This window comes from Vigna radiata, chromosome 11, assembly GCF_000741045.1.
Source record: "Vigna radiata var. radiata cultivar VC1973A chromosome 11, Vradiata_ver6, whole genome shotgun sequence".
In the NCBI taxonomy this organism is placed as follows: domain Eukaryota; kingdom Viridiplantae; phylum Streptophyta; class Magnoliopsida; order Fabales; family Fabaceae; genus Vigna; species Vigna radiata.
The window spans coordinates 1,112,395-1,139,982 of record NC_028361.1 but is presented as its reverse complement, the minus strand read 5'-3'; the positions used below and the strand labels follow the sequence as shown (position 1 = coordinate 1,139,982).

At 35.2% G+C, this 27,588-nt stretch overlaps 5 protein-coding genes across 10 annotated transcripts; 4 read left to right on the top strand and 1 right to left on the bottom strand.

The window, feature by feature from the left end:
- Positions 1–1,135: 1,135 nt before the first annotated feature.
- On the bottom strand, positions 1,136–3,784 carry LOC106777205 (cell division cycle 20.1, cofactor of APC complex). Its single transcript, XM_014664750.2, has 5 exons — positions 3,463–3,784; positions 2,954–3,229; positions 2,489–2,758; positions 1,833–2,414; positions 1,136–1,739 (listed from the first exon to the last, which is right to left on the bottom strand). Exons 1-5 carry the CDS (start codon positions 3,559–3,561, stop codon positions 1,596–1,598), a joined length of 1,371 nt encoding a protein of 456 aa, XP_014520236.1. The 5' UTR covers positions 3,562–3,784; the 3' UTR covers positions 1,136–1,595.
- A 2,567-nt stretch (positions 3,785–6,351) lies between these two features.
- Positions 6,352–9,813, top strand: LOC106777204. The gene is made up of 4 exons (XM_014664748.2): positions 6,352–6,785; positions 7,133–7,326; positions 7,689–7,976; positions 8,361–9,813. The coding sequence occupies exons 1-4, from the start codon at positions 6,604–6,606 to the stop codon at positions 9,578–9,580; spliced, it is 1,884 nt and encodes a 627-aa protein (XP_014520234.1). The 5' UTR covers positions 6,352–6,603; the 3' UTR covers positions 9,581–9,813.
- Positions 9,814–11,628: 1,815 nt separating this feature from the next.
- On the top strand, positions 11,629–16,758 carry LOC106777202 (DEAD-box ATP-dependent RNA helicase 42). Of its 6 annotated transcripts, XR_002666030.1 has the most exons (5): positions 11,629–11,814; positions 12,221–15,634; positions 16,050–16,157; positions 16,354–16,436; positions 16,581–16,758. XR_002666030.1 is itself a non-coding variant. In XM_022775906.1 (3 exons), exon 2 carries the CDS (start codon positions 12,230–12,232, stop codon positions 15,629–15,631), a length of 3,402 nt encoding a protein of 1,133 aa, XP_022631627.1. In that variant the 5' UTR covers positions 11,629–11,814; positions 12,221–12,229; the 3' UTR covers positions 15,632–15,634; positions 16,354–16,758. The 6 variants fall into 6 exon arrangements, 1 of the variants encoding a protein (XP_022631627.1); XR_002666033.1 differs by lacking the exon at positions 16,050–16,157; XR_002666029.1 differs by having other exon boundaries at positions 16,354–16,758.
- Positions 16,759–18,167: 1,409 nt separating this feature from the next.
- Positions 18,168–20,231, top strand: LOC106776523 (2-(3-amino-3-carboxypropyl)histidine synthase subunit 1-like). Its single transcript, XM_014664004.2, has one exon. The coding sequence runs from the start codon at positions 18,236–18,238 to the stop codon at positions 19,655–19,657; it is 1,422 nt and encodes a 473-aa protein (XP_014519490.1). The 5' UTR covers positions 18,168–18,235; the 3' UTR covers positions 19,658–20,231.
- Positions 20,232–20,927: 696 nt separating this feature from the next.
- Positions 20,928–27,585, top strand: LOC106777562. The gene is given in 11 exon segments (XM_022787514.1): positions 20,928–21,295; positions 23,895–24,099; positions 24,337–24,372; positions 24,525–24,595; positions 24,919–25,184; positions 25,413–25,481; positions 25,619–25,677; positions 26,466–26,567; positions 26,958–26,983; positions 26,985–27,122; positions 27,211–27,585. Coding segments are annotated over 10 exon segments (1,062 nt in total). The 5' UTR covers positions 20,928–21,295; positions 23,895–23,900; the 3' UTR covers positions 27,307–27,585.
- Positions 27,586–27,588: the final 3 nt, after the last annotated feature.

Here is a 27,588-nt window from a genome sequence, read left to right as displayed (position 1 = left end):
ATAAATCATAACTCCAAACTCTAACTCCTTACTCTTATTAAACCTATAAACCCAAAAGCCCACGTCCTTGATAATGACAAACTATTTAGGTCAATTATCACAGTTAATAAATAAGTCCAAAACAATTTAACTAATAAAAGAAAACTAAAAAAAAAAAGTAGAATAAGCAAAGTTAAAAAAAAGAAATTAACATGGATAAAAAACGTAAGTTTAATATCATGTAGTCCTACACCTTCAAAACAGAAGAACCAAAGTTAAAAAGTAAAATTAATAACTGGTTAGCAAATTAGTAAAAAAAAATTAAAAGAACTTATCAGTAAAAATCAGCAAATCAAATAAGTAACTATAGGGACAGCAGCAAAATGATTAGAATCATGAATAAGAGCCAATTCCCTAAAATCACCAACATTTAGAAAAATCACAAACATTATCACCGCATTGGAATTAATATTAACATAATTCAAACCAGAATCTGGTTCAGCAAAATGGATATAGGGACAACAAACAGCAAATGAACACTAAACCTGAAATAAAAACTAACTAGACTAGATTAACATATATACTAAACTACTAAGAATTCAGAAGGAAAAGCATACATATTCTGGTACATAAGCAGCAATGGATTCGTTGAAATAAATAGAGCCACAAAACAAGCTGCATTTCTCCAATATAACAGGGATGCTTTACCTAACCGACCACAGTTGGTGTGAAGTATAATAGATATAACTAATTTGTGCTTCAGATATTAGACGTTCATTCATCAATTTGAAATGCTGGTGATCTTGACAGAATCATGACATACATTATATATTTTGAACTAAATGATCTCAAGTATCCAATTTTTAGTAAGTTGTGATACCAAAATTTGATGGGTGTACATATCCAGTGATTACTTTATCCGCTATAAGATTATTCGAAATTATTCTAAAGACATCTTCATAAAATTCAAACAAGGATATGACCTCTCCAATAACTGCAACAGAGGAACCCTGAGAGACACTTAACACCCAAGTACAACATGCACATTAAGATAAAAATACACCCAAACAAAAAGTAACTCAAATTACAAATTTAATCACATAAGAAGACATAAATAAACTGCAAAGTAACTCATTAGAAAAATTTTAAGAATTCAAACAAAAAGTATAACTTGATTATATTGGTTTTACAGTGTAGTTTTGCCTATGCTTTTATAAAAGCTATTTATATTTCTTATCCTGAGTTTATACAATATAACAAAAAAAAAAAAAAAACAAAGGTGGCACAATCGAAACAACAAGAAGAACGACGATGTACGTGGTTCGTCACATGTGCTTGTGACTACGTCCACGGGAAAAGTAGCGTTTTTTCCACTGATTGTATGTTACAATAATGTACACATGGAAACCCCAAAAACTCACCTCTCTTAATTATTGTCTCTCCCCTACTGTAATTGCCTTACTTAATACTGTTTATTCCCTCTCTGATTTGAGATAAGACTGGATACAACAAACTATTCCAGATGCCAGCCAGCAATTACGTGAAAAAATTGAGGGGGTATGTACATAAGTGCAATTAATTCCGTCAGGTGGGTGGGAACAATTACATATCCTTGCTTATCGTATACGATTCACATTTGAAAATGGCTCAGCTCTGGCTTTGGGTGCAGCCTTAGATGCTGATTCTGGTGCTCCAAACACATTCCAGAATCTCAATGTTTCATCAGCAGCTGCTGATGCTACTGTGCAACCATCTGGACTCTGATATTTGATGAAATAATAGTAATTAGCAATAGCCTAAAAAGCAATCTCATCAGATTTGTGCTCAACAAAACCAAAAATAAATCAAATTACCTGGGCCATGAAAAGAACTCGGGAAGTATGACCAGTGAGCTCAGCCATCTTGACCATTGAGGGGTATTTCCAAAGTGTTAACTGATTCTGGGTGAAACCATGGGAGCTGAGTAACTCCCTCTCGTTCTTGTTCCACAAGAGGGAGCATACCTGAGACCCAGTGTCAATTGAGTTCAAGCATGCACCTGTGTGGGTATTCCAAAACTTGATGCACCGATCACCACTGCCTCCACCTGTAGCTAACAGATTCCCTTGGAATGGACACCAAGCAAGGGCTTTTACAGCAGATGTATGATCGTCAAGCCTGTGAAGCCACTGTGTTGTGGAATTAGACGATGCAGTGGCTCTATCCCAGATGTAAAGTAGATTATCATTGCCCCCGCTGGCTAATTGTGAACCTGAAGCTGACCACTTCAACCCACAAACCTCTTGCTCATGTCCACTGTAGGTTTCAACAATATGTGATCTGATTCTTACATCGTTGTTGATAATTCTACCGTCCATCCCTCCAGTTGTGAGTACATGGTTATTCCATGCCAAAGATCCAACTCTTTGTCTGTGTCCACCTCTCAAAGTTCTCAACTGCAAAAACGAATAACGCTATTAGTAAAGTGTAAATGAACAGTTTATTATAGAGCTTTAATAAGCCGATATACCTGTCTATTTGAAGTTGTATCCCATAGTTGCACTTCAGAGTTGTTCAAACCAACTGCAATATGCCGCCCATCCGGAGCCCAGCTAACAGATGTTACAGGGCCGTCTTCGTCTTCAACTGTAACAAGTTCCGAAGTAGAACCACTTGTTGCATCCCACAAGTATACTGTGCTTCCAAGTGCTATGGCAAGAACATTGCCGCTTCCCCAGTCCAGCAAATTAAGATAATAGTCATCAACAAGATCCGGAGCATCCAAAGTTCTCTCAGAAGTCTGATGGTGATCATCGAATTTTAAAATTAGCACAAATTTTTAAATAAAATCTCACATGCATCTAGTTAATTAATGGTTTTCCACATAGTTAATATAAGGGTCCACAACTTGAGATTATATCTCGACTTGGATCAAAATCCTTGCTTAACAAACTGAGGAATGAATAAAATTAAATTGAGGAATTTAGTACTGAACCTGAGGAATAAATCTCCGGGGCTTGATTGATCTATTATTATCCTGGGTAAGATTGGATAGCTCGTGGGGAATTAAATCAACTGGTGCAGGTGGCTTGTTCTTGAAGGCGAGAATTCGCGTCCGGTTCATGTTTAAAGATTCTGCAAGCTGCTTCCTGTAGGCTTCTCGAGATGGAGAACTCCCAACTGGATTTTCCTTACCTTTATTCCCGTCTGTAAGCATATAGTGAGCATAATCAAAGTCCATTGCCGACCGATTTGGTATGAATCTGTCCAACTGATGATCATAACAAAAACACGATCAAAACATTGGTTTCTCTCAAACAAGTTCAAAGTGAGATATAAACCCATTCAAAATCTTTTAAAAAATTAAACTAATTTCAAGTTTTCTGTACCACCTCTACAAAATCAGAACTTCTAATGACTTAGATTCAAAACCCTAATCCAAAATGTTGTCCCCACAATCATGCAAACTATACACAAATTACAATCTTGCAATAATTTCTTTACATTTTCTTTGGAACTCTTTCTTTGAATAAACTGCTCTTGAAGAGGATAGCGTGATCGTGTCTTGAGGGTTCCAGAAGAACTCAAAGATCCTGCATCCATGGTTAGGAGAAGAAAGCAAGAACAAAAGCGGAAAATAATAGGAAACAATATAAAGAACAACACAAATGAAAAGAAAATAAAACACCAGGCAAAATCCTGCAGAAACAGATTATTAGTCAAAGCAAAATCAGATAGCAGTGATTAGTAGCAAAATGACAGAGAGAGCCGAAGTTAGTGCTGGAAGATGAACAGAGAGAAAGAAAGAGAATTGAATGAAAAATAATTTGAAGTGAGATTGTATTTATAGTAGAAATGCTGGCTGAGAGATGAAAATTAGGGTTTTGGAGACTAGCCAGCAACGGCTATTTTTTGATTTGTTTTTGAAAACAACCGTTATAAAGTGTATTGACCAAATTGTCCTTTATTGGCGATAATAACCAAGTTAGAATTGAAAAATGAAAATAATACCCATAAACGTTTACAAAATATCAATAATCATAATACTTAAATATAATAATATAAATAAATATTTTACTCCAACTTAATAACAATTATATTATTTATTTCTTAATCAGTATATTAAATATAAAAAATACTCAATATATTATAAATTTTATTTTTCAATCAAAATATTAAATAAATAAATAAATAAACAACATATGGATGCTTATGATGTAACATTCCAAATTTTAATAATATTAACATTATTATGGAAATCATAGTATATTTAATAAATTATAACAGTTAAAAAAATGTATACATAAAATTATTACACTTAAATATGGTCATAATAGTAAAATAAATACAAAATAGAAAAGTTTAACAATTTCTTTTTTATTTAAAAACTAAAGTACAACATTAAGTTTGTCTAAAGGCATATACATATATTTGTATATAGATATATAATATAATTCTAATATGGAGTTCCTACTTCATTTTCTAGTACTTCGATTAAAAAAAGTTTCTCAGCTAGTAAACATGATTGTTGCAAATAAAAGAATAAACAAATACAAAACACAAATAAATTTGTAAGTTAATTTCACAAAAAAATACATATATAATTATTTACAAAAATCAAAATATAATTAATCATCATTAACTAATAAATTCATAAACATCAAATTATTTATTCTAGACTTGATCATCTGAATACAAATATTGATATTGAACTCTAGGGGCCCAGCATCCAGAAGTGGTAAAACAACTCATCTATACCAACTATCACACTTCGATGTTAATCCGTCAAACATCTATTGTCAATAAATAACCATTAGACAAAGGACATCCTGCTCCACGACATGACTATCATTATCTATTTGAGATTGAAAGTTATCAAGAGTGTTAGCATAACCCTTAATACAGAGCATCCTATATCATTAAATACACTATACATAATCATCTTAAGGATTTCTCCTTGAAACCGTTATAACATCATATACAATTTCACACTCAAACTCATCTCATACCAAATTTAAATCAAATCCATGTGTATCATTCATTGAGCATACACAAAATTTCCAATATAGACAACGTAAAATCCATACAACATATTTTATATAAACATAAGTCAAAGATTATAGAAAACCATAACAATGCTGTCAGGACACGAGTCGCTCAACTAGCAAGATCCCTTACCCAGTGAATTATTAGAGAAAACCATATCCAGAGCTATAGGGAAAAGTGGCACTTAGCGCCTCACCGCTTAGCGCTCAAAAGTTAGAAAGCTCACTGACTTTGTGGCGCTTAATACCTAGGGTGGGGCTAAGAGTTCTGGAGTCCTGTTTGGCTATCGAGTTTGGCAATGCTTAACACCACACATGGTAGCTTAACGTTATATCAAAAGATACAAAAGTGAGATACTTGATTTAAATGCACTCAATACCTACTCAAATTATCAAATTAATATTTTTAGCATGGAAATTGATTTGAAAATAGGTTTATAGCTCATATTGAATATCTATTTGCTCATTTGTCCATGAATTTAATCCATCTAATCAAACTAATTATCCAAAAGCACAACCAACAGATTTCACATACCATAATCCAAATTTTAGCGAACTAAGTCACTAATCAAGTCTTAATTGAAATACATACAAATTCCAAACACGGTATTTCTTTATAAAATAACTCTTTTAAAATTTTACTTGTCAAAACTCCATTTACAACTAAAAACTAATCATTACTCTAACTTATTCTCAGATCAAATTTCAACTGCTAATTAATTCATCAAAACAACAATTCATTATTCACATATCATTAAGAATCAAACACACAGTAACAGTCCACCATATCAACCACCAATTTGAATACATCACAACCAATTTCATATAATTTTATAATACCAAAATATTATCAAACTACTTATAACTTTATAACAAACATATAACTTTTCTTACCCATTATAAAATAATTGTCATTGAAATGTTATATTTAGTTAAAATAAAATATATAAATTAAATAATTACATTATATTTTTAGTATTTTATAGTGTAATATTGGTACTATTTTTTAGAGTTTAATTATTATTTAGTAAAAACACAGTCTACTTATATAAACCACTTGCCATTTGTAGACACTAAAGTAAAAAAATTTATGTTCAAATTTTTTAAATATTAATTTCTTACTTTTTTAATATTTTACATTAACACTAACAAAATACCTGTTTTAATTAATTAAGAATTAAAAAACTTATTTTACTTATCTAAATTCACATGAAAGTATGGTCACGCGACTTATTTGTGAAAATTCAAAAAACATTGCACCAGCACTATCCACACGTCATTATGTGGCTAACCAAATCCTATAATGAAAACCAAATGCTTCTAGAAGATTCAAACATTTGTTTGGGTGTGGAATTTTAATTAATCAAAGTCAAAATTGAAAACCCTAAAAAAGAAATTTCCCAAATCTGATTGGAATCCTGTGCCCTAACTAACATCGCACTTATCGGACTATCACTCACGACGGTTCCGGAGTCCTCCGTTCATCGTGTCTCTTCGCCGGCGGCTGAGCCTCCGCATTGAGTCTTATCAAGAGCGAAAGAAAAAGAGAGAAAAACTGGGGAAGCGAAAGAAAGCGAAAGGTAAAGGGAGAGTTCGAGTGATGGAGAGTTCGGGGTTGGGTGCTGTGGATTGCGACGTTGGATCGATTGTGTGGGTTAGAAGAAGGAACGGTTCGTGGTGGCCGGGTCAAATACTGGGTCCCGATCACCTTTCTGCTTCTCATCTCACATCGCCTCGTTCAGGAACTCCGGTTAAGCTTCTCGGAAGGGAAGATGCTAGCGTGTAATAGTCCTTTTCATTTTGTCATGTTGTTATATTCTTATTTATTGAAATTCGATAGTTTATATCTGGTTTCATTTTGCTCCATGCTTTTGTTGATTATGGTGCTGCTTAGTTTAGTTTATACACTGACAATTAAGTCAATATCGGTTGAGTAATCTTGTTCTGCTGAAGTATATCTGATTGTGAGGATATACGTGGATGTATTATGCTTGTTGAATGGTTTGAATGAGTGAGAAAGTTATCCAGACATGTTCTTGTGGCATCTGATGTGCTTGTGTCAATTGTCATTGGTATTTTCAATTTATTTTTCTGATTTTTCTTCTCTGGGTTGGTGTTGTTTTAAACAGAGATTGGTACAATTTGGAGAAATCCAAGCGCGTGAAGACATTCCGGTGTGGTGAATTTGATGGATGTATTGAAAGGGCAGAGTCTGCCCAGGGTATGCCCTTAAAGAAAAGAGAGAAATATGCTCGCAGAGAAGATGCTATTCTTCATGCTCTTGAACTCGAGAGGCAAATGTTAAAGAAACAAGAAAAAATAGGTGTTGCTTCTCATCTTACTAGACTACATTTAGATTATATGATATACTGTTAAGAAAGGCATAGTCATGTATCCATAACCAGTAACATTAAGAAATGAGAATGAAAACCAAAGTCACATGCTACATTCTATGAAGAGGATTGAGCTCAAAATTTCCTTTGAGAGGTCGGCTCTCATCCTCTGGTAATATAACGTTGATTGTAAACTAATAGCTGATTATAGCACCCTGACGCTAACTAGTGATAGGTCTTTGCATAGGAAGTTCAGTTCAAGCCAATGGTAAAACAATCTAGATAAAATAACAAGTAGATGTTGGATGGAGCGAGAGATATGTAATATAAGTGGGTAATGCTTTGTTTTCAGGACTGGAGCAAGTAGGTGTAGCTCACCGATCAAAGAGGAGCAAGTTTGTTTATTTTCCTACCGAATCTAGTGATTCTCTGGATTACAAGGAGATTCCTGCCAATGTTGCAATGTCAGCTTCCCAACTTGGAGGGGATTATGCTTATTGCAGTTCTTTGGCCGATGAGAGTGAATCTGCTTTTATGGATGTTGTTGAATCTGATTCTTTTGAAACTGGTTCTGCTAATGCTGATTCAGATTCCTCTGAAATGGAACTTGACAAAGACGACGAGACGATTACACTTTCAGGTATGTCTAGATAGCCCCATCTCCTTCAAGTTAACCAACCCGTGAAGATGCTCTGTTTGGCAAATTTCTATTCTCTTCCATTCTTAAATCAAGAAAAAAAGATTATCGATAGAGACACTAAGCATGGAGCTGGAAGAAGACCATAAAGAAATATAATACAAACACATAGCTCAATCAAGCAATCCATTCCTTAAATAAACTGATATTATTTATTGTTAATTATGCATTAAAGCTAACTTAGTATACATGTCAGATTGGAAGTCAACATGGTTTCTGTTATCTTGTGGCACTGCCTGCCTTTTTCACACACACAAAAACACCCAGGATAACCTGTTTGCGTTGTTCAAATATTCTTTCACTCTTCTGATATTATTGTAACCACAGAAACTTGTCATGAAACTGAAGAACAAGAAAGCACTAGTAGTGAGGAACTTGACGAGTTGACAATTTCTCGCAACATTCCTCACATATATCCTCGTGAGCATATATCAGGTAATGAAGCAGTATCCAAATGGAAATTAAAAGGAAAAAGGAATAATCGTAATCTTGTGAAGAGGTCTGTTGGTGCTCCTGATGGGAGAGGTGTTGTTTTTTGCGGAGCAGATGTTGAAGGACCGAGAAGTCGTTTAAATCACAAGAGATTGGATCGGAGTATGCATTACTATGTGAATGACATTAGTGATGTTTTTGATGACCCAGATCAGAAGTTTGGGTTTGAAGATGAAGATTCTCCAACTTCCAAAGCTCTAGGAAAAGGTAAAAATAAAATTGGTCATGGTGTTGAATGGGATGAATGGGCTTGGGAAGATCAGACTGCTCTAAAAGGATATTGGGAAAGTAAAGGGTTTGGTCCATTAAATGGTGATCGTTATAATTTTGATGGAAGGAGGTCAATGCTGGTTGATGTAGACTTGAAGGTTCAAGCAAGCTATAGGAAAGCGCCTGTCCCCATTGTTTCTATCACAAGTGAGCTAGATGGGAAGTCGATAATAGGGCACCCAATCCAAATTGAGGCCCTTAAGGATGGTTCATCGGATAGTCTTTTTTCTGTAATTGATGACTTTAGTAGCGAGGGGATTGGCTTTGAGGGAAGTAGTGTACTTCCACCCGCTTGGAGAACTGCAAGGAGAACAGCAAATTTTCGTGTTCCTCGCCCTCTTGTATTGTCATCTAATGATGTTGAGAGGGATGCAGATTTTTCCATAGATCAAGAAAGAAGTGTTGAATATAAGAAATTAAATGATGGAAGTTCCAGTCATAAGGCAAACCTTTCCAGGAAGAGTGGCCTCAACGGTCCTGCACTCTCGGTAGATAAGAAGTCCACAAAAAAGATGCCAAAGAAAGTGAGCTTGTCATCATCAAGTCAGAAAACTAGAACTCTGTCCTCATTATCTATTGAAAGTAATCTTGGTAAAAATCAATTACATGATAGAAGTTTTTATCAAACAAATAGGTTGACTAAACCAGAGGTCCCTGAGCTCACTACTGTCGCTTGCATACCAGTCAAATTAGTATTTAGTAGATTACTTGAGACTATTAATAGGCCACCTTTAAAATCAGCTAGTAATGCGGCTTTGTCAAATACTGGCGTGGAGAGAAAATAATAGGTCACATGTACATTGTTTATATATGACAACAATAATTTTAGCTGTGGCTTGGGTATGTCTTCTTTCTAACAAAAGAGAAATCTCTTGAGATTTATTGTTAGCTTTTTTTGATGAATTTGTAGTATAGACCCCAATTCATCATGTAACTAGATAAAAATATAGGGTGCTTGAACCATTGTATTTTATGTATATCTGTTTTCTCGATCCTAACATTACATTTGGAAACAGTATTTTTTGTCTACTAAACCATCACTAAAAGTTGCTATATAGTTTTTTTTATGAGTTTGATCGAGTTAGTTCAGGTTTTCTCACCTCACTTTTTGCATGTATATTGCAGACACTTATTGTATGGTTAGATAAAGTTTTATATGATTACTTCTAACAGAAAAATATGAAAAAAAGGTTCACTCTTTAATAAATTAAAATTAGTTTTTATATAAATTAAAAATATAGTTTTAGAAAAGCTGTATAATTTTTTTTACAAATTAATTTATACAAAAATTAGTTTTAACACTTGAGGAAGTTTATTTTTTTAATGGAGAAATTTGTTCGATATCAAAAACTGAATTAAGATTTCATTGTACAGAAAATTAATTAGATTGGAGATAAAATGTTGCTGCTGATATTGTTCACTTGGAATAAAATCAATTTGCTCTACAAACTGTTGCCAAATCTTCTGTGTGTAAATATTAAGTATACTTCGAAGCTCTATTCCTAAAAATTTAGTTTTTAAGGGTTGCATTAATTTAAAAACATTGTTTTTATTTAAGTATCAGTTCTAAAGTTCAAGATAATATTAATTTTTGTCATTTATAATTTTACTCTTTATCTAACTTTAATTAGTTATTTAATTAATTTACATGTATACATTATTGCGATATAAAAGTAAAAAATCTTATAAATATTTTAATAAAATCAATCAAAAATTATTATTGTATTTATTGGTATACTCAGACAAAAATGTAATGAGTATGTTTTTAATAAAGAGTTAAATATGTTTTTATTTTCTATATTTTGAGGCGATTTTGGTTTTAGTCCATTTTCAAACAATGGTACAATTTAGTTCTTCAACTTTAGAGAACTCTGATTTTAGTCATTTTTACCAAATTTTTTAACTTTATTTGTTGTTTCAAGCACGTTTTATTATAGCATTTGGATTGTTTACACTGTTTGACACATTTTTACTTCAATGTTAACCGAGAAAAGCGTAAGTTAAAAAAATTTGGTAAAAAAGACTAAAACCAGAGTTTTCTAAAGTTGAAGGACTAAATTGTACCATAGTTTGAAAATGGACTAAAACCAAAATCGGCTTAAAGTATAGGGACTAAAAACATATTTAACCCTTTAATAAAAAACGTTTGCTTAATGAAAATTTGTTACGATTGAAATTAATTTAAATACATATAAAATCGAAATGTATACCAATTTTGCCAAAATTAATTATATTAAGCTTTGAAATAAATGGGATCTTAAATTTGAACTTCCATCCTTTTCTTTGCCATTCAAAATTAAAGGGTACTTTAAAATTCCCATTAAAAATATGAAACAAATTCATTTTACACTTTGAGAATTGCTATGACGGTACTTTTTGCATTGATATTTATTCAAAAACTGTTTTTTCAATCAATATTTTTTAGTCAACTACATAATAATAATAGTAATAAAAATAATAATTCATCTGAATACATTTATATATTTGGTTCTGAATAATTTAAAACATCCCTGTTAGATTTTTCTTACTGATAATGATGTCATTTAAAAATTTGATATTTCTAAATAAATACTTTTTCATACAAATGTAAAGATGAAAACTAAATCTAGATGTGTAAGGAACGTAGTCACATCATATTCATCTATTAACTATACATAACTTTTTATTTTTGAAGACTACTATAAAAAAAAAAAATGTGTATAGTTTTATATTCTGTGCCATGAATATATATAAGTTATACTGACCAATAAAACGAAAATGAGTATTTCTGTTTAAAAACATTTATAAAATATATACTTTGGAAATATTTAGTTGTATTAGCTGCAAAAATGAATTTTGTTTCTGAGATGTTGTAATATTGTTTGTTATTTGTATTGCGACACTGAAGACAGTTCCGTTTTGGTCTGTTTGTTGCCGCAGCGAGGGAGTGCCCTGCCCTAGTTCTCGAGCTTGCCTTCTAAGCGACCGAGAAATCCATTTGTTTCTCTCTGCTGTTCCGATTTTGAAGCTGGGTCTGAAGGTTCGCTTTTCTCTCTATCTTTTCAATACTATGCTTTTTGTTTCTCTTGCTCTGTTGATTTGCATTTCGATTGAAATTCGTTTTAGCGTTCTGCTGTGCTCGATTCTATCGTGTGAATTCGAATCCCTAGTTTGCGGTTCAAAAATCTTGATATGCTCTGTTTCCGTTTGATGCCACACCGTGTTTTTACAATTCCTGATTTGCATTGATGCGACGAAATATTCTCTATGTATATGCTTTTCCTTTCTTGTGATTTTTGTTGCTGTGCTAATTGCTTTGAAATACTCTGTCGTTACATTTGAGTATGTGTCAGCGTGCTTCCTGAACGGATTTCTGTCCTAGGGTTTAGGAATACTGCGTGTTTGTTTTATGTTACCATTACTGACGTATAGGTGTGAATTTATAGGCGGAAGCAATGGATGAGGGAAAGCATAAATCGAGGAAAGAAATTCACGAGGTGAAGGATGGAGATTCTAAGAGGAGTCACCGCGACCGTGACCGTGATAGAACTGGAGAAAGGGGTAAGGATAAAAACGATGGGAGGCACAGGGATAGGGAGAAGAGGGATCGTGAGTCCCGAAGACATGAAAGAGAGAGGAGTACTGATTCTGAAGACAAGCATGATAGAGACAGGGAGAAACGAAAAGATAAAGATAAGGATGTGGATAGGGAAAGAGGTCGAGAGAAGAAAAGGGAAAGGGACAGGGACAGGGATGACAGGGAGAGGACAGACAGAGTAAGGGAAAAAGAGAAAGAGAGGGAAAGAAAAGAGGATAAGGAGAGGGTCCGAGAGCGGGAAAGGGAAAGGGAAAGGAGGGATCATGAAAGAGAGAAGGAAAAGGAAAGAGAAAGGGTGAGGAGAGCACGAGAGAGGGAGAAGCGTAGAGAAGTTGATAGTGATTACAGTGATGGTGAATCTAGGGAGAGGGATAGAAAGCGGCACAAGAAAGAAGATGGTGATTACAAGAAGAGGGAGAGGGAAAGGAGTGTCAGCAAGCCAATCAGGCAATCCGAGGAACGTGAAGTAAGCCCAAGAAAAAAGAGTGTCGGAGATGATTTAGATACCAAAGATGGAGAGAAAAAACCTACCCGTGAAGAGGAGATGGAAAATGAACAAAAGAGGTTGGATGAAGAAATGGAAAAGCGGAGGAGGAGAGTTCAAGAGTGGCAAGAGCTAAGAAGGAAGAAAGAGGAAGCAGAAAGAGAAAAGCATGGCGAAGTAAGTACTAACGAACCCGAGTTTGGAAAGACCTGGACACTAGAAGGGGAATCTGATGATGAAGAAGGACCGGGTACTGAGAAGCATGATACAGGTATGGATGTAGATGAAGATGACAAACCTGCTGATATGGAACCTAAAGACGTGACAGTGGTAGACACTGATAATGGGACAATTGCATCTGATTTACAGGAGGGAACTGTTGGTACACCTGAAGATGAGGAAATAGATCCATTAGATGCTTTCATGAATTCTATGGTTCTACCTGAAGTTGAAAAGCTGAACAATGCTGTGACATCAGTAATTTCTGATAAAGCCATAGACATAAAAGCCAAAGATAAAGGGAATGAGCAAAGTCGAGGTGCACAGTCAAGGAAAGGTTCAAATAAGTCTATTGGCAGAATAATTCCTGGTGAAGAGTCTGACTCAGATTATGTTGATGATGAAGTTGAGAGGGATCCATTGGATGAAGATGATGACGAGTTCATGAAAAGAGTGAAGAAAACAAAAGCTGAAAAGCTTTCTTTAGTTGACCATTCAAAGATTGACTATGAACCATTCAAGAAAACTTTTTATATTGAGGTGAAGGAGATTGCGAAGATTACTCCAGAAGAAGCTGCAGCATACAGGAAGCAGTTGGAATTGAAGATACATGGAAAGGATGTGCCAAAGCCAATAAAATCATGGCACCAGACTGGCCTTGCTAGCAAAATTTTGGAGACAATAAAGAAGATGAACTTTGACAAGCCTATGCCTATTCAAGCTCAGGCACTCCCTGTAATCATGAGCGGTCGGGATTGCATAGGGATTGCTAAAACTGGGTCAGGCAAAACTCTTGCATTTGTTCTGCCAATGCTGAGGCATATCAAGGATCAGCCACCAGTTGTTGCCGGAGATGGACCTATTGGGCTTATTATGGCCCCTACAAGAGAACTTGTTCAACAGATTCACAGTGATATAAAAAAATTTGCAAAGGTGCTAGGTCTCAGGTGTGTGCCTGTGTATGGGGGCTCTGGTGTTGCTCAACAAATTAGTGAGTTGAAACGAGGTGCTGAGATAGTTGTTTGTACTCCAGGTAGGATGATTGACATATTATGCACCAGTAGTGGAAAAATAACTAACTTGCGTAGAGTCACTTATCTGGTCATGGATGAGGCTGATCGAATGTTTGACATGGGCTTTGAACCTCAAATTACACGAATTGTTCAGAATATTCGTCCAGATCGTCAAACAGTTCTTTTCTCTGCTACATTCCCCCGTCAGGTTGAAATTCTGGCTCGTAAGGTTTTGAATAAACCTGTTGAAATACAAGTTGGCGGAAGGAGTGTAGTGAACAAAGACATATTACAGTTAGTTGAGGTGAGACCAGATAATGAAAGGTTCCTTAGACTCTTAGAAATATTAGGGGAATGGTACGAGAAAGGGAAGATCCTGATATTTGTTCACTCCCAGGAGAAATGCGACAGTCTATTCAAGGATCTGCTCAGGCATGGTTATCCATGCCTTTCTCTTCATGGGGCCAAGGACCAGACAGACCGAGAATCCACAATATCTGACTTTAAAAGCAATGTCTGCAATTTGTTGGTTGCAACAAGTATTGCTGCCAGGGGATTAGATGTTAAGGAGCTAGAATTGGTGATCAATTTTGATGTTCCTAACCACTATGAAGATTATGTACACCGTGTTGGGCGCACTGGACGAGCTGGCCGCAAGGGTTGTGCCATTACATTTATATCTGAGGAAGAGGCAAGATATGCACCTGATCTGTTGAAAGCCTTGGAATTATCTGAGCAGACTGTTCCCAATGATCTGAAAACTCTTGCTGATAGCTTTATGGCAAAGGTGAACCAAGGACTGGAGCAAGCCCATGGGACTGGTTATGGAGGAAGTGGCTTTAAATTTAATGAAGAGGAAGACGAGGTAAGGAGAGCAGCAAAGAAAGCACAAGCCAAGGAATATGGGTTTGAAGAAGACAAGTCAGATTCTGAAGATGAAGATGAAGGTATTCGGAAGGCAGGAGGTGATATCTCACAGCATCCTGCTCTTGCACAGATTCTTGCTGCCACTAAAGTCAATGCTCCTACGTTGCCTACTCCCATCTCTGCTGCTCAGCTGATTTCGAATGGTGGACTACCTGTTTCTTTTCCGTCTGTTCTTGGTCTCCAGACCCCAACAGTCTTGCCTGGGACTGGGCTACCCCTTGCTGCAAATGATGGGGCAGCTCGAGCAGCACTAGCAGCGATGAACCTGCATCGCAACATAGAAAAAATACAGTCAGAAGCATTACCAGAGCATTATGAGGCTGAGTTGGAAATAAATGATTTCCCCCAGAATGCTCGCTGGAAAGTTACTCATAAGGAAACATTAGGTCCCATATCTGATTGGACAGGAGCTGCCATTACCACCAGGGGGCAGTTCTTCCCACCTGGAAAGATCCCAGGACCTGGAGAACGCAAACTCTACTTGTTCATTGAAGGTCCTACTGAGCAGTCTGTTAAGACAGCTAAAGCACAACTGAAACGTGTTTTGGAAGACATCACAAATCAGGCTTTGCAACTTCCAGGTGGAAATCAACCGGGCAAATACTCTGTTGTGTAAAGGGTAAGATCCCATTCTAATTCGATCCTAGTTTTACTAGTTTTTTTATAATAGCTGTTTTATTTATAGGCTCTGTGTGGTACATAACCTATGAAGGGATGTCCATCTTTGAAATTATTGTTTTATCTGTGATCTGTTTTATTTTTTATTATTAGCCAGTAGGTGTATAATTACCCCTGCTTGGTTGATTTGATTATATTTAAGTGGTTTTCTCGTATCTCCTCTTTGGGTTGACATTCTTTTGTTTCAGAACTGATATAGATACTGTTTCTCCGGGTTTAAATTGGAAAACAAACTTGATTTATTTTATTATCAGATGTCTTAGCAATCTGGTGATGTTTTGTTTAGATAGTGATGCTTTTGTTTAGTTATTATTTTTTAAAAGGTTCTGCTACCTAAGTAAATCTACTTTTGGTAGTCAACGTGAAGGCGTAGTGGGACTCTGTTAAACACTCTTGTGTCGCGCCCCAATCTGGGATGAGTTGCACCTATTGTCTGCCTTTCTTGTCCATTCGTTGTCATCCAGGTATGGATATTATTGTAGAAAGTCCGAGCCGTAGTTTATTTCCTCTCCGTGTGTTTGCATGCATGAAACTTCAATCATTTATTTATTTTTCGTATCAACAAATGTCAAGCGACATTATTTATTTATTTTTATTTTAATTGTACAAAATGTTTTTTCTTTTGATTGTTACCTTGTTGATCATTCACTGTTGGTGCAGGTGGTCATTGAACCTATGCTTGCATGTTCGCTATCGTTCCATCTATCGCGCATGCACCGTGACTGTCTGAAGAGCTGATCGTGGTGCGACTTTTATTTTATCTTGGTTCTGTTTGATTTGAGGCAACCATTTTCTAAACACAGATTTTTTTCTTTTTCTGTTATCTCATGTACCAGTTGTAGAATTGATGATGCTTATTTGTCTGATCATACAAATGTATCTTTCAGGTTTTGATTCGGTGTCCTTTTGTAAGGGAAACAGGATTAGATGGAGAGTCAGTTATTAATTCATTTGCCTTACCATCACTGTATTTCAGCACATGTACCATAATAGAATATATATCTTTCTAGCTAGTTCACTATATATGCTACATAACACCCATAAAATCTTTGGAATTGCATTGCTCGTGAAACTCATCAATTCTATTATTTTCTATTGTAATTCTTGGGAATAGGCTTCCTCAAAAGATCATTTTCTGGAATTATTGACAGAAAACTCCCATTATTGAATTACTGTACATATCTAGACTCTGGAACAATATGTACTCACGGCATGGTTCTGATTTAAGTGATTTTTATTTTTGGAAGTGCAGTGTTTTTTAGAAGACATTCAATCTTGTTAGAAGACTCAGGATTGTTTTTTCTTTTTAACTTATAACTGTTAGATTGATATGAAAGTGACTAAATATTTTAATACTTCGACATGATATTTATTTTTAGAAACTTTTATTTTTTTTTTCGGTATCTTTCTCTTGCTCTAAACAATTTTACTTTCACTTCTGTTACTTCTTAAATTTACTGATTTGAACTCTTTCAAATTTATTTTTAAATCCAAACACATGCTTGATGTGACCTAAATATGAATTTATTGACTTTTATTATGCTATTAATTTTAAATTTCAATAAAGAATTAGTATAGAAAAACATTTTCATTAAAAAATATAATATATATTAATTATTAATGAAAGGATATATTGACTTCTTAATCTCCCCTTTCAGACTTTCTAGTTCTTCTCAAATATTGAATCGCCTAGTTAAACAAAATCTTTATTTTGTTTGTTATTTATGTTCGTTTCTATGTAATAAACAAGAGACTAATTGGTTGATAAAGCAAAGTAAATTTAATTAACATTTAATAATAATACATTTAAAAATTGAAAATCTAATAGTGTAATTTAAACCATTCGAAGGCAAGGGTTATTTACACTTTAACTCTCTTGATTTTTTAAATATCGTTTAAGAATTTTTTTTTTTAAATCAAGATATTCAATAAATTTTAATTATTTTAGTATTTTTACAATGAATTCATATAAATAAATTAATAAATAAAAAAATAAGATACATATTAAATACAAATTAATATTTCTTTGAACTTTGCAAATGAGTGTTTTTTTCTTTTCAAAAATAAAGAAAACCAAGGAAGTAAATGTTATTTACAGTAACACATCTATTTCACCAAAAAGTATAAAAGCATTTGTATTCCTAAAGTAAATTAGATTTATTTATTATTTGTATCTTTTGATTTATTTATTAATCCATACTTATATATTTAAATTAATATACAAATAATTATTCTTTTTAAAATGTTTATAATACAGTTCAACCAAATATATTTTAACTAAATTTCTTATGCTTGATTCACCGTTAATAAAATAGCAATAATCAGATAAAACGACGCAATTAAAAAAGAAACCAAAATTTTAAAAATCTTAATTGAAAAAGATATAGTGTAATTTAGTGAAATAATTAAGTGAATTAAGGAGGTAATTAAATTTAATCCTAGATGAGTGAAGAACAGAATAATTGCATATTTAAAAAGATTTGGTGTGAGAGGAAAGAAAGTAGAGAGAAAGAAGAAGGCCTGTAACAGAGAAAGGATAGCAATGGAGTCAGAGCAAAGGAAAGCAGAAACAGAGATGCTCCTTCTTCCCCATTCTTCATCTCCTCTCCAACCCAACAACAATGCTACAAACCCAAACCCAAACCCAAAGCCAAGGCCAAAGCGTTTCGTAAAAAATCAAATTCCAGATTCAATCCTCAACGATCCGCTTCTCAACGCCGCCATCTCCGTCCTCCCCTCCAACTACAACTTCGAGATTCACAAGTCCGTTTGGCGCGTGCTCTCCTCGGGCGCCAAGCGCGTCGCCCTCCAGTTTCCCGAGGGCCTCCTTATGTACTCTCTTTCCCTCTCTGACATCTTCACCACCTTTGCCGCCGTCACCCATTGCTACATCCTCGGCGACGTAACCTACGGCGCCTGCTGCGTTGACGACTTCTCCGCCGCTGCCCTCGGTGCCGACCTCCTTATCCACTACGGACACAGCTGCCTCGTCCCCATCGACGCCACTACGATCCCCTGCCTCTACGTTTTCGTCGACATCAAAATCGACGTCCCCCACTTTGTCGACACCGTCAGGTTGAACCTCGAATCCCATCCCCAAACACTCGTTGTCGCTGGGACAATTCAATTCGCCTCAGCGATTCGCGCTGCGAAGCCCCAATTGGAGGAGTTAGGGTTTAGGGTTTTAGTTCCTCAGTCGAAGCCGCTCTCCGCGGGTGAGGTTCTGGGTTGCACCGCGCCCAGGGTCTCGGCGAATTCGCTTGGTTGTGGCGTTGGTGAAAGCGTTTTGGTGTTTGTGGCAGATGGAAGGTTTCATTTGGAGGCGTTCATGATTGCGAATCCGGGGATTAGGGCATTCAGGTATGACCCTTACATGGGGAAGTTGTTTCTGGAGGAATACGATCACGTGGGTATGAAGCGGTCAAGGAAAAATGCGATTTTGAAAGCGAGGGAGGCTCGGAGTTGGGGTGTGGTTTTGGGGACTCTTGGAAGACAAGGGAATCCGAGGATTTTGGAGAGGTTGGAGAAGAAGATGAAGGAGAGAGAATTGGATTACACTGTGGTTTTGATGTCGGAGTTAAGTCCTGGGAGAGTTGCTCTGTTTGAGGATTCTGTGGACGCCTGGATTCAAATTGCGTGTCCGAGGTTGTCCATCGACTGGGGTGAGGCGTTTGTGAAACCGGTGCTTACTTCTTTTGAAGCAGAGGTTGCTCTGGGAGTGATACCTGGGTGGTGGGAGAAGAATGAGGTTTGTGAAGACGGTGTGGGTTGTTGTAAGAGGAGTGATTCTTGCTGTGAGGGGGATGCAAAGGGAGGGGAAGATTTTGGTGGAGATTATCCAATGGATTACTATGCTCAAGATGGTGGTGAGTGGAATTCATCTTATGTGAAGAAGTCTACTCGTCCTGCCAGGAGAGTTTCCGTCTCCTCTGATGCCGGTACAGCTATTTCGCAACAGTCTTAGATTTCGCAACAGTCCAAGGTTTTTAAAACACAGTTAGGACTGTGAGTACGTCAAGGTTTCTGCAGTTTTTTTGACACCACAAAGCAACCACAACTACGGCGGCATTGACTGTGTTTGATCATATTTTCTTGATGTGTCAAAGATGCAGCAACAACCACAATTTAGAAATTTGGTTATAACAATTTGCTTTGAAAGGGTAGCGTCAATATGATCTATTGTTTTCTTTTCTTTTTAGCTTTGTCTTATTTAGGATAAATTTTGATGGATGAATGTTTGGGGGAGGAGAAGAAAACATGCTGCTGTTCTTTGTTCTGATATGAGACTGAAGAGGATAGAATGTGATAAGCGCAGAGTCTTAAATTGCCTGGTTGGGAAAGTTGTGATGTTTCATTTTTTGAACGTTTTTGCTGTTAGGTATTTGTGATTGAGAACGTAATAGGAGTACCCAGGGAGGTGAAAGTATGGTTTTTGTTTTAGGTGATTATTTTGTACATAGCAAATCATACTAACAGAGACAATGGCGTATATTTATGCTTGAGTGATTTGAAATGGCATATTAATTTTAGCCTTCTAATATTACCACTGTAAACTCTTGAATTTGACCGATTATAATTGAGATGAAAGTCTAAAATGACTAGCAGGGTGATAAACTTTAACTGATCTAAGCTAATGTAGACACTAACATTCATAGGACTTAACTCAAAAGGGGATAAAGTTACAATCTTCAAAACTATGAACCATTTTTACCATACAACTAATTTTTTTTCTTGAAAACTTAGTGAAACGTTTAGTATTTCATTGATAGATCTCTGAAATACAAATTATTTCTATAAACGAAAATAAATAAGAAAAAGAGAGAAAAAATATAATAAAAATATTAAGTTTCTATTGGTGATTGAAAGCATAAAAGATAATTTGATAGGATCACCAAATATACCCAATTTTGTAAAATAAGTTATATATAAGATTATTACCTTTTAAGAAAAAGTTTGTTTTTGTTTTTTAATTTTATTGTATTTTATTATTTTTAGTTACTTATTTTCATTTTTATTTTTAAACCTTTTTTTGTAATTTTCATTTTTACTTTTTTGGTTTTCATTTTTATCTTTTAATTTTCATTTTTACTTTTGTTTTAATATAATTAAAAAAGATAAAAAAAAGAAGAAAAGATATAAAAGAAAGAAAAATGATATTTTGACACCAATTTTTTGATACTGCACACGTGTCAAAATGTGATTGGACGATTTCTAATTTTAGAAAAAACTTTGATTTTTTTCTTTCAAATATGTCCTTACGTCAATTTTTTTTTAATTTGAAATTATCCAATCACGTTTTAACACGTGTGCACTAGTATCAAAATAGCGTAAAAAATTAGTATAAAAATATCATTTTCCTAAAAGAAAACGTAATAAAAAAAGAGCGGGGAAAAGATGACAAAGGGGGGAGAGGCGTTTTGGTTTTGGCATCATCAGAATCCTGAAGGAAAAATGCTTAACTCCCTTCACCTTGGTGGATCCAGGGACGATTGTACACATTCACCATAACTCTCTTGTACCTGCACAAAAAAAGAAAATTGAATCTAAGAGAACAGAGGAGACTAGAACAAAAGGAAACGCCCTTTTTCTTGAAGCTCCAGAGGTAAGTCTTCGTATCTAAGCTTTTGGTCCTTCTCATGTATATGAATGCATGCTCCCATTATACGTGTTTAGATGTGAAGGAATGATGTTTGATCAATATTTCTAGTTGTGGTTGTTTTTCTTTGTGGTATCATCTGTTAATCAAAACTTCACTCAAAATCCAATTTCAATGCTCACAATCATCCTCACCCACGCCCACGACACAGTCATCACCAAAACCCCATGACTCACGCCCAGCACAACACAGTACAAACGAGAGGATAATTGCCGGTGGCGAGTGTGGATTCTGAGTAGAAGCGACGCAACCACGACGATTCGGTTTCATCTTCGATTCGCATAACAGAGGAAGAAGAGTTTTTCTCGCCGGCAATGGAGCGGCGGCCTTGGCTGACCGCAACGTCTTTAGGCGAGTGGCGGCGAGAGCGGTGAGCTCTCAGAGTTAGGGTTTAGTTCGTGCTAGGGAGAGGGGGCAATATGGTGGTCCACCGTGAAGGGCGTAGGCTCTTCCGGCGTAGGCGCTGGCCGCGGCTGGCCTCGTTGGCACTTCCCTCTCGCGCGTGAAGATGAGAAGGGGAGGAAAGAGGGCTTGGTGCTGTGGCCGGCGACGACTCCGGCGGCGGGCGTAGGAACCGGTGACGCCAGGGACCGCGGCTCGCGGTAGCCGGTTGGGTGGAGGCTGGGGCGGAGTGAGTGCGTGAGTGGCGGAGGCGGCAGTGTGCTTTCTGAATGGCAAAATAGAAGGGTTCAATGGAACCCCTAATGTTTCTGCTGGGAAAAAGCCTTGGGCCCAAGTTCTTGGGCTGGATTTCTTTTAAAAAAACAAAAAAAAGAAAATTTATTCTCCTCTGCACCTATTTTTTTGGTCCAGGCACCCCCATATTTATTTATTTTTTGTGTGTTTTGGTCTTAAGTCCATTCCAATTCTGCAAACATTTTTTTTTTTTTTATGTTTTTGCATTTTCATTTCATGCACTTTTATTTCTGCTAAACCTCACACCTCCATAATTTTTGTTTTATTTTTTTCTTTTATTTAGTTTTGCTTGTATTTTATTTGCACTTTATTATTTTATTTTATTTAAATATCTATTCATTTTAAATATCTTATATATTTTTTTTTGCTTTTATCTTTTTATTTTTTTCTATTATTTTACTTCGACCAGTGCAAACAAAAGCGTACCTAACCAGGGTAATATTATACTTTTATTGTTATATTGAAAGAACTAACCCGTTTTTCCCAAATTCTCGTCATTATATTTTTATTTCTATATATAAAGGAAAAACGTCTTATAAGTTAATGCGCGAAGAGTTCTCCGCGGCGGTTCTGAGAAGCGGTGTTTTCTCTTTAAATCTGATCGATTTTTCGCGGCGAAGAAGCTCTTTTAGTCGATTTGAATTTCTTGTGACCTTCTCTGTTTCTGGTATGCGTTCGAAGCTTTGATGATTTACATGATTTCCATTCGAAACCTCCATGGCTTATTTCTCTCATTGCTGCTACTACTTTTAGTCATAGTTTTATAATACTTCCAGAAAACATTAAAATATCACTAATTATTTCATGCTATATGTACGGCGTCATGTTTTTAATTGATTACTGGCAAATGCCTTTGTTCTGTTTGATAAATTGCCCGAAGAATAAACAATTTTGATTTGGAGTTCGTTCCACTATGTAAATTTGTCGATTTCTTTAATTATCACTTTTTACTGTGCTATATTGCTTCTGAACGAAATGGTTTAGATTGCGTGCAGCAGCTAGCTTTCTTTTTTCCGCCGCTCAGCAAACTCAATTCACACTATTTTTCTTGCTAGGATATTTTGTAAAGATATTCGAAGATTATTTCAGTTTTTAATCTCATAAAGATATTCAAAGATTATTTCAGTTTTTAATCACATAAAGATATTCAAAGATTATTTCAGTTTTTAATCTCAAGTTTTGATTTATTGAAGATTATTTTTAGACTTCTATAAAAAATTGTTTACATTTGCTGTTATCGAAAACGAGATAATCTCATAAAGATATTCAAAGATTATTTCAGTTTTTAATCTTCAGTTTTCATTCGTTTATTGAAAGATTATTTAAAGATAATTTGAGTTTTTTTGATTCCTCTGTATATTTATCTTTATTTTTTTTATTAAAATAAATTTAAGTAGTTTTTTTGTATGACACGCGCATCCAAACGTTGGACCGTGTCACCACTGGCGCTTCTCGGAGTAGAACCGTGTCTGCTCCAGAGTGTTCATGAACAGCAAGGTTTCCGACACGTGTCCGTGTCAGTACTGCGTCGGAAACTGGAAGCGCGATCCCACTGCCGTGTCGGAGCTTCACATGGTGCGGCAGAAGAGCACAACAAAAAAAGCTTTATTTAATATTTTTTAAATTTAAGAAACTTATTCTCTTTGGAACTTTAGATTTTATTCTGCATGTGTGTTTTTTCTCAAAAATTTTATGGCAGCCTAAGAATCTTCTTTATTCTGCAGTTGTTTTCCATTTTCATGTTTGAGAAGAACATATCAATTTGATGATACTTTTGCGCTATTATATTTTGACCTTTTGACCGTTTGTCACCTTTTCTCTCCTTTTTTATCATATTGTGCCTGGGTAGGTGTCCATGGCTACAGATTCAAGGAAACGCACATTGGAGGCTTTGGAGAGAAGAATAGCTTTCGCTAAAGCTGAGGTTCTTCAAAAGGAAAAGAAAAACAAAAAGAATATAAATGAAAATGGCAAACCACTTATTCCTACGGATTCTACTTCTAAAGATCCTTCCCCGCATTTGTTGCATTCATCATCAGTCACACCCAAGAAAGGTAATTCATCTTTCAATGTTGTTGATTGTTCTTATTTCCTTCATTGTAGGATGATTCACTTGCACTTTTTTTACTTTAGTAGTATCATAAGAACTTGTTATCTACATTAGGAAGTATTTTGTCTTGTGTCTTGGTTTTTGTAGTTAATCTGTGAATTCTGCATTATGATACTGATGCGATTTTCTGTAAATATCTTGTTTGACATTTAGCTGATAATTTCCATTTCCCCCCTTTTAGGAAATTTCAGCTTTTCCGGTCATACCAATTCACAAGGTACTAGAAACTCAATGTCATACTACCCTTTGATATATAAGTTCTTTCTTTTATATTTTCATCTTTTTGATTTTAAGGGTTTTATACGAAGTATATTTTAAACTTACCACTTCAATATATATGGACAAAATGATGTTACTAATTATTTGCAGAAATTGAAGATGGTCCCGTATACGCCCAACTTTCTGTGCCTGTAAATGCCAATCTGCTCCCAAATAGTGAGGTAATTCCTTGCTTGGAACTCATGTCCTTGCTGAGAATATTAAAAGAAATTTAATGAAAGCATTTGCTGATAAAATTTTTCATTATAAATCCGTAATAATTAATCTCCTCTAACGTCTTAACTCTAAAACAAACATGGCTGCATGGAGTAATTCCACAGATCTTAAAAGCCACATTTTAACCAATTAACAACTGTTTGTGCTCCCAATCTAACCAGAATGTGGAAGTTTCTTTATCTTCCAGTTTGAAAGATGCAGTTTTTTCCATTAGCAATGATAAATTGGTGGAAATTTGTATTTGTCACCATTGACATATATTTTGCAGTTTTCCACTGAAAGAAGAGGTTCGATTGATGGCATATTGCATGAGCTTCTTCAGAAGGGAGATGCTGCACAAAAGTACATGCAAGGATCTAGAAACATGAAAATTGACAACTGGATCCTTCTTGATAATTTTGTACAAGGACGGGTGCTTTCCTCTGGTTCTCAAACCAGAGCTTTGCAAATCCATTCAAAACGCTCTAAGAAACACATGTCTATGAGACAGCATAAAAAGTGTGGATCATTATATCTTCCTCAAGAGCTCCAAAAGTAAGTTAAAAATACACTTCCTGACAATATGTTGATCCTTAATGTTAATTTTAAACACTGCAATTGTTAATGTGGATTGTTATTGTGAGGAATCTTTTATTTCAGCATCAGCTTTTGTTTGGGAAGTTTAGCTTTATGCTATGTACAAATAATGTTTTGTACAAGTTTTTTGGTCACTTTTTCTACAATGATGTTTTTTTGTTCCCTAATTGTGTACTCTGCTTGCAGATTCGATATTTTCAAGCCAATGCATGAAATGTGGAAGGATTACGTAATGCTGCTTCTTAAATCAACGGGGTACATCTTATGTTTAATTTTTGTCGAGTTGAAAATAATCTGTTTCTTCTCTTCAGATACTCCAGCAACGGGGGAGGGTAATTTATGCTGCTTTCCTCTTGAGGCTTTTATGACAATTAAATTGTTTAATATTGCAGGAAGAATCAACTGACTCAATGTCTCCTAGGTGCCGATCTACATGGTGCTTTCATTTTAGGTTTGAGCACATTCTTTTTTACTTTCTAATGTGTAATTATTTTATGTACGTTGAAAAGTGTGTTAAAATTGCTGTTACCTCTGTACTAGAATGGCCAAAGCTTATTTTTTATGCTCATGGAAAGAGTTAATGATTTTGATTAGTAGATGCAAAACTCATCTTATAATCTGCATGTGAGGTTAAGTGTATGTGTGTGCATATATATATATATATATATATATAATAATAATAATAATTTGTCATCTTTACTTAATGTGAATCTTCAACAACATCTTAAGCATGGAATTGGATATTTGTGAATGATTTGATAACAATTCGTTAAAAGGTTACACATAGGACCAACAGATCTCCACTAAAACTGGGCTATGATGTTTTGTTTGAAAGTGGATTTTAAGTCTATTTTAACATTATAAAACTGACTTGTATGGTTAAATTTGTACTTATTTATATATTATAATTTGAATATATCTCTAATTGTCTAGAGATCTTTTATTTGATCGTTTTTTAAATTATGGCAGTGAGTTCAATAGTGGAGTAACCTGCCCGGTTGGTTCAATGTGCAAACCAAGTGTTTGCTTCTCTTGTTCAAGAAAACATTCCGTGATCAGTGCTCTTCCATGCCTTTGAAATCCTAGCTTTCCTGCATAACCCTTTTCACCGCCCATCAGAAGAAAAAGAGTTGGGCTTCTGATGTGTTAATATGAAAAAATTAATTGTTTTAGCCTCTATCTCCTATATAACTATCTGCATGTTATCACTAACTATACCTAGTCCATCTGTGTTTGCAGTTGTGGAGTGTAAAATAACTTATTTTACTGGAATTCACGGCATCATGATTCGTGAAACTGCAGAAGCTTTTGGGATAATTACTGAAGATGATAAATTTCGAGGTAATAGAGACTGGCGTATATTCCTGTAAGCTTGTATGAAGTTAGACTGAACACATTTTCCTAATTCCTAGCCGCCACTTAAAATTGTGGGCTATCTGAGCAATTATGCAATTCATGGTACAAGTTACCACTTTCACTAGGAAAATTAAATGGGTTTTGACTTACTATCACATGTGCTCTCTCGTTCTGAGAATTCCTGAATCCTTATTTTAGGTTCATCAGTATCCCTTTCAATATTGTGAATTAGTTTTTACAAACTAGGAACCTTAAACATAAGTTCTGGGATTTTTTGGGTGAAGTTGAAGTTGTGGTGTCCTGGGATCTGTCTTTAGTTTATTCGTTTCAAACTTGTGATGACCAAATACTTACTATCTATTTGGTATCACGCAGTTGTTCCCAAAAAGGGTTCTGTATTTGTATTCCAAGTTGATTGCTGGAAAGTCACTCTGCATGGAGATAAACTTGGTTCAAGAAAGGTCGGATTGTGATATTGGTGATGATCCTTCTACTCTAGGTCACAACATGTTTGCCTTTTTCTATCAGTTTTTGATGATGGTACTTCATCTTTTTTGATATTCTGTATTTTATAATGTTTTTCTTACTATTATATGTATTTTATAATGTTTTTCTTACTTTAAGACAGAATATCCGTAAACCCCTGTGCATTTTGAAAGTCTTGAGCTATGGAATGCTGATTGGATTGTGGCAGTGGAGAAGTTGGAGATTGCAAAAGGGTTAGTTGCTGGAAAGAAGGTGAATGACTGTGACTTTGACTTATTAGTGTTCACTTGCTAGTCTTTTTATGCTAGTTACAAGGTTGCTGGTTTTTGTCTGCGATTGGACTCTCCATTTCTTTCTTAATTACAAAGTAGAGAGGAATTCTGAAGAGGAAGAAATATGTTCAGCCGTCACTGAACAAAAATTAATTAAATTATATTGAATTGTACGAACTAGAACATTCTTTTGTGAATTTATATTAAATGGATCCAATGCTAAAAGAAACTGAAATTGTAATTTAGTC

Coding starts and splice junctions, on each gene's coding strand:
- LOC106777205 (XM_014664750.2), bottom strand. CDS start 3,561: ATGGATGCAGGATCTTTGAGTTCTTCTGGAACCCTCAAGACACGATCA. Junction 2,415..2,488: donor ATACAACTTCAAATAGACAG/GTATATCGGCTT, acceptor TCGTTTTTGCAG/TTGAGAACTTTGAGAGGTGG. Junction 1,740..1,832: donor GAGTTCTTTTCATGGCCCAG/GTAATTTGATTT, acceptor ATCAAATATCAG/AGTCCAGATGGTTGCACAGT.
- LOC106777204 (XM_014664748.2), top strand. CDS start 6,604: ATGGAGAGTTCGGGGTTGGGTGCTGTGGATTGCGACGTTGGATCGATT. Junction 6,786..7,132: donor GGAAGGGAAGATGCTAGCGT/GTAATAGTCCTT, acceptor TGTTTTAAACAG/AGATTGGTACAATTTGGAGA. Junction 7,327..7,688: donor AAAGAAACAAGAAAAAATAG/GTGTTGCTTCTC, acceptor CTTTGTTTTCAG/GACTGGAGCAAGTAGGTGTA.
- LOC106776523 (XM_014664004.2), top strand. CDS start 18,236: ATGGAGTCAGAGCAAAGGAAAGCAGAAACAGAGATGCTCCTTCTTCCC.
- LOC106777202 (XM_022775906.1), top strand. CDS start 12,230: ATGGATGAGGGAAAGCATAAATCGAGGAAAGAAATTCACGAGGTGAAG.